The 12,749-nt window shown below is 26.7% G+C and overlaps 2 protein-coding genes across 3 annotated transcripts in view; one reads left to right on the top strand and one right to left on the bottom strand.

The window, feature by feature from the left end:
* LOC105252011 overlaps window positions 1–12,749 on the top strand; it is a 125,699-nt gene that overhangs the window by 11,204 nt on the left and 101,746 nt on the right. The gene's annotated exons all lie outside the window — the stretch shown is intronic.
* Window positions 7,245–11,766, bottom strand: LOC105249005 (glucosylceramidase). The gene is made up of 10 exons (XM_025412617.1): window positions 11,758–11,766; window positions 11,422–11,515; window positions 10,613–10,822; window positions 10,219–10,351; window positions 9,925–10,078; window positions 9,598–9,758; window positions 8,910–9,301; window positions 7,901–8,129; window positions 7,565–7,678; window positions 7,245–7,413 (listed from the first exon to the last, which is right to left on the bottom strand). Exons 2-10 carry the CDS (start codon window positions 11,459–11,461, stop codon window positions 7,308–7,310), a joined length of 1,539 nt encoding a protein of 512 aa, XP_025268402.1. The 5' UTR covers window positions 11,462–11,515; window positions 11,758–11,766; the 3' UTR covers window positions 7,245–7,307.

Here is a 12,749-nt window from a genome sequence, read left to right as displayed (position 1 = left end):
AGATTTCATGGCAAAAACTATAAGTGATCAATGAAATACGCGACGAGAAATATTTAAAATTCTTATAAAAGAATTAAAATTTTTTAATATACCTTGATATTACTAGTTATAATTAACATTAATGATAGCCGACCACATTATAATTAACGATCAGTTTGAGTGTGATAGATGTATGATTTCATAATTCTAACGATCACAAATAGGCTCGATAGTGACGCACAATTATACGTAATCAATAACTATAAAACGATTGAAGGAAAAAAAAATAAGATGTTATAAGATTGTTATATATTTATTAACCATATCTATGATATTTAACATCTTGTTCGAATGAAAAAAGCTTCTATTTTAAATTTTAATGAAAAATATGAGAATTTTTCCTAAGAATTTTCCGGTCTATTAGAACGTTTTGAGAGTATCTGCTCATTATACTTTTTGCTATAAATGTATAAGTCCTTAAAGCTCTTTTTGTCATGGGTGATGATTTCTTATTATCTGATGAAATTCCATTCTGTAATGCGTCATATTTGGACGAGTCTAATAAATAATTTACAACAAATTTAATATTCTAAAAATCTAATAAAACTCTCTTTTTCTTTCTCTCTTTTCGTAATTTCATGTTTTACATGTCCATCGATATATCAGAGCTATTACAAAATATGTATGTATATTAATCATAAAATAATAAAACATACAACTTTTCATATGTGAGGTCAATGTTAGTGTAGTATAAGATCAAGTAAATGAGATCAAGTGTTATTATATATCCGTGTATACAACTTACGTATACTTACTTATAAAACACCTTTCGCGCGGCCTTCATTCAGTTATACCTTGTTACAACTAGACGAATCATTATAAATCATTTAATGCCTAACCTTCCATATCACTTATATTTCTACCTTAATTATATAGCAAAATGCAGTAATCATAACTACTTATATAACAATTTACGGTTTAAAAAAATAAATAAAATGATGATGAAATTTTTTCGTCAATTTTTTCTCGAAGATTCGTCGATTAACAATATATAGCAACTTTTCTCTAAAATAAATATATTTCCATTGTTAACTTGTTATAACAGTTATTAAATTGTACAATGACATATACATCGCTGCATATCATAATCATATAGAATTGATTAAAAAATTCATACTTATAAATGTAACGAAATCTTGTATAGAGAAATAATGACAATTATAATAATTATATTCAATAATATCATTTTTCATTATAAAATTTACATTAATATTTGATAAACTTTTATCTTGCGTTTCTCTTTTTCTTTCTCTCTTTTGTAATGTCATTTCCATATATACAAGATTTTGTTATATTTAAGTTCGAATTTTAATTAATTCCTGTCTATATAAGAATTTCTTTGTGCGACGATGTGTATGTTATTGTAAAGTTGGAGATAATATTTTAACTGTTATAATTATTCTTAACAAGTTAAGAATCGAAATATATGTCTATAATATACCCATGTTATTTTTATGAAGTATTTTATAATATATTAGCTAAAGATAATATATATATTATCTTTAGCAAATGTGTGCAATATATATATTATCTTTAGCAAATGTGTGCAAGTTAAAATAATATTTTCAATATTTGAACATTTGAATGTGTAAACCTCGTGTATATTAGTAATAAATGTTAAAGCTATTTATTTGTCTGAGTAGAAACATATGTTGTTGATTTTTTTATTGAAATTTTAATATCAAAATAATATTAGTTTTATTATTAATTAACTTTTTATATAGCAATATATAAATTAGTATGAAACATGAGATTACAATATAATTGTCTATCAATTAATCAATTGATAAAAAAAAATTGATTTTGAAATTAATTTTGATATTTAAATGTCATTTGATTAAATTAATTATCAATTTACATACACACACACACACACACACACATATATATGTACATATGTACATATATATACAGTTAAGAAATATATTTCTTGAAAACGAAGCATGTTCCATTTCCAATGGAAAAAAATCACATTCATGATGTTAACATATAGATAATGATTTGTGAGTTACATTTAACTGTAAATGTGGACATATATATATATAGAGTGGAAAATAAAGCTATCATATGTGCTATAATTACAATCAATCATTTATGATGTTCGTACTTAATTGCAATTAAACTCGTTTATACGTATATATATGCTTCATTTTATCATGATATGCAATATAATTTTAATCTCAATGTGATTATAATCTTCTTATAATCTACAAAAAATGTTATATTGAAATAGTAGATTTCAAATTTTTTTATAACAGAAGGAAATTTTTTTATTAACTAACTTTAATAATAATATATAATATAATTAGTAATAACTAAAATATAACAACAAAGTTATCAAATTAATTTGAAATATATAAAATAAAAAAAAATTATACATAATAAGAGATGGATGCCATTAATCACTCGTATATAACTGTTTGTAATATCATTCAATCTACAATTGCGCGCGTGCGGTTCTACGAATTTTACGATTAATTCTATCTTGCTAATAAATATTGTACATGCGCTTCAATATCGTACGTACTATAGATACGACTATAGATTTCAAGATACATAATACATATATAATTTCACAGATACATAATTTCATAGATACATATAACATGCATTACGTGTTTCATTCCTTCATTTACAAATCATTTATCAACGATTATAAATATTCGTCAATTCTAACCAATTTACAATTTACAATTTCACACAAAATAGAGGAAAATAAACAAAATGTATTTATTTAAATATTATCAAGTAACTTCAAATTAATTGATACACAATATTTTACATGGCATTATTTTATGTTGACAAAGTAAGAAGTAGTGTTGAGAGAACACTTAAAAACTTGCAAATAATAATGTACTGAGACAAATTTACATAATCATTTGCACATTTGATACATACAAACGTATATATAACTCATTTAACATTTGTAATTTATGCAGTACAATTTGAAATTAGAAATTAATCTATCCACATGCACAATCTGAGTCTGAAAAGACTGTATAAATTACAATACGTTATTTACGTTTTATGTAAAAATAATTCTATGCTAAGATTCTAATAATAAGCGATGTCAAATATTATGCGCGCCATATATGGTAAAAAGAAATTCGAACATAAAAAGAGTAAATTTTCTTTATAAAATTTTATTTCCTAAATTAAACAAGAGATATCGTCAACTATGAGAATTGCTTTTTTAACGTCAAATTAAATATTGTTGGTTTTCACCCGCATGTTCGAGAGATTTTGATCCAAGTTTTATTCACGAGGAAGCATGTATATGGAATAGTCAGATATGTATTTGTTTTTACTAAACGTGCGTCGGCGATATATCGTTAATGCTTGCATTTTTTGCAATCGCACGGCGATCGCCTCCTCTCATTCTGTATCGATTATTTGATTGCGCGTTTGTTCGCACCAATGATGACCTTGATACATCGACAGATGAAGAGAGAAGGAAAAAGAGGAAGTGCGAAAGAGAGAAAAGCAGAAACACCGGATATTTCTAGTTTTTATTAAAATATTATTCACACGTGATAGAAACATAGTTACGTTTCCATAAGCATGGAATGCAAATGTGCTCTGTCGATGAAAAAAAAAAGAAAAAAACAAGATATATCGGCAATCTCGCGAATCTTGAAATGCATATGCCATTCTTATGTGTTGCAAGACGAACTTGAGAGAATTGATAAAATCATAGCAGCATAAATTACTCGATTATAATATGAATAAATACGAATAATATTCATATATATCAATAAGCTAAATCCAGTTTTTAATTTCTTCATCTCTGCAAATTTTAATTGCGAGATTGCAGGAAACACGTTTCACAGCTGTTCGTTAGATCGTCGATGCATAATCGTTCATTTCATGTACGAGAAGCACGTATCGTCGTGCAAGTCTATAATCTTATATTCTTTCGCGCATAACTCGAATACTTTATTCGATATATGTAATCTTGGTACAGAAAGAATTCGTACATAAACGCTAAAAATGTAAAATTTCGAAAAACTTTTTTTAAATCATTTATAAAGAAAACATAACATAAAATTTAATATATCTAAAAAGTTTATTAGAGTTTCCACGTAGAAGAAAGAAGGAATATACCCATTGCTTGCAGAAAATAGCAATGATCGATGTGCGAAATGATACCATTACCAGATATTCAGGAACGCTCCATCCATTCTCAAAGATATCTATGAATTTTAATCCTCCGTCGCCTCAAGTGCAATATTCTCGTTGCAAGTAACGTAGTATAGCAGGAGAGAGAAGCTTTTATTGCATACATGGCATTAATAATGAATGGAGCCGCAAATCAGACGCGAGCTTCTTATCACGAGCATACAGACTTACGAATTTTATTACGACCATACATTCACTGGACACATCTTCCAACATTAATTCATAATTGTATACAACTTCGCGTTTAAACAATGTCTCATGCTATCTATCATTTCACTTTTATTCTCTTTGAGAGAATGAAATTCAAATTCACGAAATTATTCGTTCAAAAATCGGTTATAGATGCACACATGCGTTAAAAGATGAACGAAAAACGAATTCGTCCTCTTTCGAGTCGTTACGACTACGAAGATATAGTTAAACCGCAACTGAGGATTCATCTCACGAGGAGAGAGAAATCCAATAGAGTCGAGAATTGAATAACTTATCGACAGATGTCCTGGAGCGTGAAGAGGTACGTTCGGGAACAAATTCTTCCTCTCTCTCTTTCTCTTTAGGAACCATTGCAGATTAGTCTAAGATCGATAGACTACATCGAATCGATCTAATGCACGGTTTTCGTGTTAAATTTCAACCTTCACCTCCATTCTACGTCCTCGTTTTCCATTTCTCTCTCTCTCTCTCTCTCTCTCTCTCTCTCTCTCTTTCTCTCTCTCCCCCCTCCCTCTTTACTTCATATATTATTTCCATTTCACGAAATATTTTTAAATTTTCATTTTTTGACAGATTATTCCTTTTTTTTATTGTTTTTTTAATTTCTTTGCGACGAAAACATTTTTCATTTTTATATAAAACTCTAGCTGACTTTGGATAATCAAAGAGATTATTTAATTAAGCGTTTTCTTTTTACTTATTTATTAAAATATCAAACGTAATTTTAAATTACTGTTTTACAAAAGTTCTTTCGTTCATTTAAATACAACTCGACTAATTATTATCGCATAATTACTTTTTACACACATTGATTTTCTAAAATCTCAAAAAAACTGATCTAATATGATTAGATGTTAAAAACAAGTGTTATCAACACCTGCTGTACTTTTTTTTTTAATGAAATGTATTCTGCTTACATTGAAACAATTTTCAATATAAAAAACAATTGAAGGATATTTATAAAGAATTAAAAAAGAAAATTTGTATTCAATACCGCAAGCATACACATTCCTTATTCAGATCGTTGAAAGATTAAAAAGCTTGCCAAACGTTGTTTATCAATAAAATAGCGACAAATCTTTTTTCCAAGCTATTTTTTTCTCAAATCTCAAAATCTAGCCAAAAAGATGACTAATTTTTCAATTGCGAAGTAAAGAGCTTATTTATTTATTATAACTTTGGTATTATATCGGATCATAATAAATCCATCGCGGCACAAAATCCTTTTATACTCAAAGTATTACAAAATGTGTCTAAGTAACGTATAAATATTATAGTTTTAACTAGTTTGTAAGATATTTAAAAATATTTTGCTCCTGTTGGAATCTGGACGTAAATATGGGGAGAGAACAATGTCGTGGTGGAATATATGGGTCACACAGGAAGTGCCTGCAGCGTATTACCTGGCGTGGTGCACGAGCTCGCGCGATAACCCGGGGCATAGTTTCGGCGAGACCTTGGACCAGTGACCCACATAATGTGCGCGCGGAAGTAACGAGAATGTCCTTCGAATAACATCGATAAACATCCACGAACCAAGCTTTATTTTACCGTCCGCGTTCTGTCTTCCCGAATATCCTTCACCCTTGAAATTCACGCATGACGCTCGATTTTTTAGATTTGCTGACATGTCCGATAAGAACATTTTCGCGCTGGTTTTATTATCGAATCGGTTTTTGAGATCTTGAAAAATATTGGTATGACGTAGAATGCACTGCTTATGGAAATTTCTTGCGATAAGAATTATATAAATGAGAAATTATATAGAGTCAATATAGAAGAGCAAAAAAAGAGGGACGTAAACGCAATTGTGTACAAATAGTTGTAATAATTGTACCAATATATATGAGAAAGTGAAGAACGCAAAATATTTCGTGCGTCATTTTTATTTCGTTTAAGTAAAGCATACATCAAATACAATTTTAATTGATCTTTTTCTTTTATATTGTAATTACACTTATTCTATGACAGAATACGTTAATATTTTACTTTATCATCTTAAAAATAGATCTAATAAAAATAGATATAATAGATCTAATTTTTATAAATTTTGTTTTTGTATTTTTGACCAGTTTTATTTTTATCTTTGACACGTAGAATTATGACCTACTTTATTCCATATAAAGTTATACTTAGGTTGCATGAATAAAAAATTATGTAGCAATAACGTTCAACAATCAATCTTAATAAGAATAATAAAAATCATCAATCTTAATAAGAAGATCTTAATCATCAATCTTAATAAGAATAATAAAAATAATTCATCTTAATAAGAATAATAAAAATAATTCAGATTCATGTTAAGACAAATTTAAGATTCATATTAAAAGAATTATATTCAAGTTTAAATTATTTTTGCTGATATTAAAATTATAGCTTAACAGATTAAATGCGGTAGATGTTTTAAACATTCAGCGAGATTGAATGCATTTGAACAACTACATTTCCATTACGTTCATCAAATTTGTTAAATTTTTGTTAGAGAAAGAGTAAAAGAAAAGAAGAATTCTCGGCGAGAATTTTAATCTCGATGAGAATGATTCGAGTTATACAGAAGTTTCAAATAATTGCAAACCAATTAATTAACAATAACGTGTATAATACTCAAAGCATAGAAATTATATAGTTAAAATAGAATTCTTAAAACAACACAACCATTTATACTATTAGTGCAGCAAGTTACATTATAAGAAAAGTAGTTTAGCAATTTATTTCTTAATTCTTTTTATTTTAAAGAAACTCTCATGAATATTTTTTTTGTAGTAGAAAAAATTTACAGAATTAAAACGATTTAAATGTGTATTAAAATCTATGCCTTGCGCGCGCATATATACATATATACATATATCTATCGACACTACGGATTTATATTCTTATTATATGTTCCAATATTTTATTGTATTAATGGATCTTCCAGAAACATTTATTGTCGTTGTTCCTTTCTTCGGATCTTCGATTAGAATTGCTTTCTCCTCTTCGTTCCTGAAAAAACAAAAACACAGTTGATACGAGAATTTCCTCATGATGTATCATGTATATTAGGTATTAACAAAGTAAGGGATAGAATACATAATACATCAATCGACATTTAAATATTTTAGAGTGTTTATATATGTACAAGAGAAAAACTTACAGATTTAAGATTATTAGTGCGACACCACCGTCTGGTGTGGAAAACGCAACATTTTTAATTCCTTTCATATTTCCCATTGTTGAACCGATCCTTTTACTATTAGGTGGAACATATCTATTTAAATAAAATTTAATCAATAATGATTTAAATCGCTAATAAAAAAATATGCAAAAACATTAATTTTAACTATTCCATGAATTTATGTCGTTTTAAGAACTATATCATTAATATTACAAATATATCTTACGACACATATATAGACACATGTGGCATTACGACACATGTGTATGTGTACACACACTATAATCCAAATATAAAAGAGTAATGCTTACTAACTTCGAAAAATGTCCAAGAGCGTAGAACATTGGTTGTTTATAGAATTCATCACGTTTGTTGTTGACTATTATAGGTGAATCAACGAAATTATTGACCCAATTTGGTCCACCAGTCATATCTAAAGCTATGTTCCAATCGATCCAAGAAGATACCCAGTGCCGCATATTTTCGATAATGTTTTTCGCATATACCTCACCACGTATCCATGAACCTAGGATTACTCCGTTTTCTATAAATATACATTTATTCTATAATTAGCTATATATTATATAACAAGCAACAAACACATTGACTATAACTCAGTATTTGCCCTATAAAACTTTGAGTCTTAATATTTTAACAAAAATAAGTTCAATATAAAATTATTCTTTCATATTTTAATATCACATAACGTAAACTTTATATAAATAAGAAATTGTTTGAAAAAGATTAAAAGCATACAAAAGATTTATTTATAAAAATGTGTTATAATAACAACTAAAGAATTTATATAATATTTATTAACAATATTTGTTGACAAATATGCTATATTTGTTAACAAATGCATATTGCAAAAACATATATTTTTCGAATTAAATCGAACCTAAGGATTCTTTTGCTATTTTTTTCTTTGATGAGCAATTATTGAGTATCATGAACTAAAAATTGGAAAATATGACGAATAATACAATGGTATATTAATAATTTTTTTACAAAGATTGTGATGCTTTAACGTATGAAAATTTGCAATCTTTATGATCTATATATTTCGATACTTTTTGCCGAATGAAAAAATGGTAAAAATTTTTCGATTTACTTTAATCTGAAGAATATACTGTTGCAATAGTATTTGAAAAAGAGAAAGAGAGAAAGAGAGAGAGAGAGGAAATGCTGTGGTTAAAACTATGTATAAAACATAATCAATTTTTCGTTCTAGTCAAATTTATTCTCGTTTCAATAATTATCAGTTACTAAGAAAGACCTTTTGGAATATGCTAAATTTATAATGTAAAAATTATTCTTTACCAACCTTTATCAACTCCAGTGCAAGCTTCTGTGTACATTATTAATTTCTCTGGAAAATTTCGTTTTATTTCCGTTAACGTATGCGATCTGACTTTTTTATCGAAGTAAAAATGAACTGTAACTCCGGAAACGATATCTCTTACTCTTTGATCCTTAAATACTTTTTTCGGCCAATCGGGAAGTGTCAGCCTGTTTTCTTCCATTATAAAGATCTTTATGTGCTCGAAGCCATTTTTTTTTAGGGTTGGTGACAAATACTCGATAATCCAGTCACGCTCTTCCTCAGCAGTCCATACCATTCCGTTTATATTCGGTGCATAGAGGTAACTGACTGGTTCATTCTGAGATGACACACCCCAGAATTCCAATCCAGCATTACGATAAGCTTCAAAATATCTATATAAAAGTATACAAAATAAAATAAACATTTATAACAATATATTTTAAATTTTTATTATTTTTATATAAATTTACTTGTGAAATTTAATCTCCACACATAGATTCATACACACATACACACACACACACACACACACACACACACACACACACACACACGTACATATATACATACATACATATATATACAAATTATGCATTATAAAAATAAATATCCTGATCAGTTATTATAAATAAAAAATTAATAAAAATATATTATAATAATATACAATATCTTTACAATATATCTTTACTTTACAAAGTAATTTGCCCACAATTGTCGATATTCTGGGCGTAATTTAGCATTGCTTGTCCAACTGTATTTTGTTTTCATCCAGGGACTGGCAGTCCATGGTACAGTCAATAACTTGATTTCATTTTCTTTTAATTCTTGCGCTCGCTTTGTCAGCGGTATCTACAAACAATTGAGATATTTAATGATCATATATATTTCATACTTTACAACTATGAATTATATTATTCATTCTTTAACTTTAGAGAAGTGTAAAAATTTTCCTTCACAAGTTTTTAAAAAAATAGATTGTCTTATAATGAAAAAATTAATTATTAAATGAAGTAACCTTATAATTATAATCTTCTGGTTGCAAATCGAAATCGGAAAGTAAAACGTCATTTTCTATCATCGCGTAAGTATAAGGTCTTGTTGAGAAATCCGTACCACCCATAGGCATTCTAATAAAGTTATAATTGATCCCATGCGGGCCGAAGTAGCTTCTATAATTTTAAACAAAAATTAAATATAGAATTATCATCTTTTGATAAAAGTCATTAATTCTTCTTAAATATTTCGTATAACAATCGTTAAATTAGAAAAATTTTTTTAGAATTTAAGTATTTTATATAATTCATTATACTTTAGCAAATTATCGGACGTGTTATGCGTTAGATTCAGAATATTTATGGCCGCTGAATCGGTCATTGCTCCTCCAAATCCAAAGATTTTTTGATACATGTCCGTTTGATTTACAGTAATCTTTCCTAGCTGACCTAGAGATGGATTTATAAATTTTTTTTAGAACTTCCGCGAAATACTTTCATTGTGACAATTGTTTTTAATTGTTGAATTATATTGGGCTTTTGTGTTTAGGATTTCAAAACTGTTCACATATATATATATTATACATTATACATTATACATATACATTATACATTTATATAATTTATATATATATATATATATATATATATATATATATAATAAAACTTAAAAATTTACTTTATCTTTTATAATGGAAATTAAATACTTACAGTAATCAGAATTAACATTTTTAAATATACCCTTCGATTCACGAAATCGTAAACCATTTTTATTTGAAGTTATCAAGGTATATTCATCGAGATTGGTCGGCTTGATCACATCCGGTGTTTGATCGCATTGCTGTGCATTGCAAACGCAATAATGTCCATCATCTCCACTTGTCGTTGACCGACGTTTGATATTACAGTCAGATAATGTAACTACATTTATAAAAAAATATAATTTATTAATTTTATTTCGCTATTATTATTGCACTACGTATTTTGACGATATGTGCTATATCTTTGTGCATATAAATAGATTTTCAAAATTACATGTGGCTTTAAATCGAATTGAATGTTTCAGACTTGTTAGAACTAAAAATTTCATTACTTGTTTTGCATGTCTTATGTTTTATATTTTAAAACATATTCTATATTATATATAAAAATACGTAAAAATATTTACACTTTTGTGAGATTTGTAAAATTTACAAAATCATAGAAAAATAGAAATAATATTTTATTTATATTATAATTACAACGATGTCTTTATGATATGAAAAGAAAATTATTTTTGTAAGCAAATATTTTTAATTAGTAATATAATAACATAAATTATAGAAACATACGACAAATAATACAATTTAAATTAAAATGTATTTAAAATAAATAAAATTCAATAAATAAAATTAAATAGGACATTATTTAACTTAAATGTTAAAATAAGTAATAAACGATAAATACAAATAAAATATATAAAGGATACAAACAATCTTAATGAAATACAATTGAGATATGAAATATAATCTATTATCTACCTGTCACTAAAACAGCAACGAGGATGATCAAGCGCCACATTATGACTGAGGCAAGAATTAAGCTGAGGCAGCTTCTATATAAATTTTTGCACACCTGTTATATAAAACGATAATTATAGAGCTATATCTGTAGCAAGAGTTATATATATAGCATTTGTACAATAGGAAACATAAGTTTAAAAAATAGGAAACTTTAAAAGAAATTATATGAAAAAATATAATTGAAAAATACATATGATGATTACTTTTCAAATTTTTAAAATCAATTTAAAAAAAAAATAAAATCTTACGTAAAAATTGTATGTTAAAAATTTTGGATATCCTCTTTTTACTTACTAATATAAATTGTCTGTCTTTGTATCGATTTTTACCATATTGTATTTATTGTATCTAATATTTGTATGTATTGTATCTAATACTTTACAAAAATATTGAACAATGATGGTCAGGATAAATAGTTTGTGCTTTTCTTTCGATAGTTCGAAAAATGTTTCTTTTGATAAAATATGATAAAAAGATAAAATTATCTTTTTTCCTTAAAAATTCAACTGATTATATACACATGGTATCTGCAAGCCAATTATTACTGATAAGGAAATTTCAAGATAAGTTTATTTTATCACAAAGTAAAAGAAAATTGACTGAACTAAATTAAAAAGAAGACCCTCTACAACAATAAGTGAAAACACAATTTTTTTAAATCGCGGGCTAGCAGAAAAACGCAGGTCGTGTATCAGTTTAACAGAAAAATTAATTATTCTGTGAAACTGATTATTGTGCACAAGGCACGATTTTTTTTTAATTAGACCAAGTGAAAATTCAATCTCAATTCGAGATTTTTAATACCCGTTTTACCCTCCAAAAAGAAAAATTTTAATATTTTCAGTCGTATTATATATTTCAATCGACTATCAGTTTGATAGTCACTGAATCGAGAAATGACTGAAAATATTAAAATGTATACACTATGTTAGTTTCATTGTATCATCAAGTAAATGCATTTTATTAAACCATTTTCATACGTTAAATTATAATCATTATTTTATCTTTACTATTTTCATTCTTGCTTATTCTTGCTTTCATTCTTGCTTAAAGAAATCGTTTCATTCTTGCTTAAAGAAATATTTCTTATAAAAATGATGAGTTTCGAATATATTATAATATAAAATTTAAAGAGAATGTTTGTATATAACTGCTTAATTTTATTTTAAAAGATTTCCTTCGAATCAAAATTGATATTCGTTTTGCTGAACAAAGAGTAAGAGATTTTTATCGAAATGATAAGAAATATGAAAAAAATTTTAAATAAAAATTTCACAACTTTTAAT

Source organism: Camponotus floridanus, unplaced genomic scaffold (assembly GCF_003227725.1).
Source record: "Camponotus floridanus strain SB8 unplaced genomic scaffold, Cflo_v7.5 scaffold53, whole genome shotgun sequence".
Taxonomy (NCBI): domain Eukaryota; kingdom Metazoa; phylum Arthropoda; class Insecta; order Hymenoptera; family Formicidae; genus Camponotus; species Camponotus floridanus.
Note: the sequence above shows the minus strand (reverse complement) of the source record. Positions and strands in the feature narration are given on the sequence as shown.

What these genes read in the sequence shown, in the direction of transcription:
- LOC105249005 (XM_025412617.1), bottom strand. Translation starts at nt 11,461, where the DNA reads ATGTGGCGCTTGATCATCCTCGTTGCTGTTTTAGTGACAG. An exon ending in ACGTCCGATAATTTGCTAAA is followed by an intron (nt 10,079 to 10,218) that starts GTATAATGAATT and finishes TTAAAATTATAG; the next exon opens with AAGCTACTTCGGCCCGCATG. An exon ending in CAGAAGATTATAATTATAAG is followed by an intron (nt 9,759 to 9,924) that starts GTTACTTCATTT and finishes AATTGTTTGTAG; the next exon opens with ATACCGCTGACAAAGCGAGC.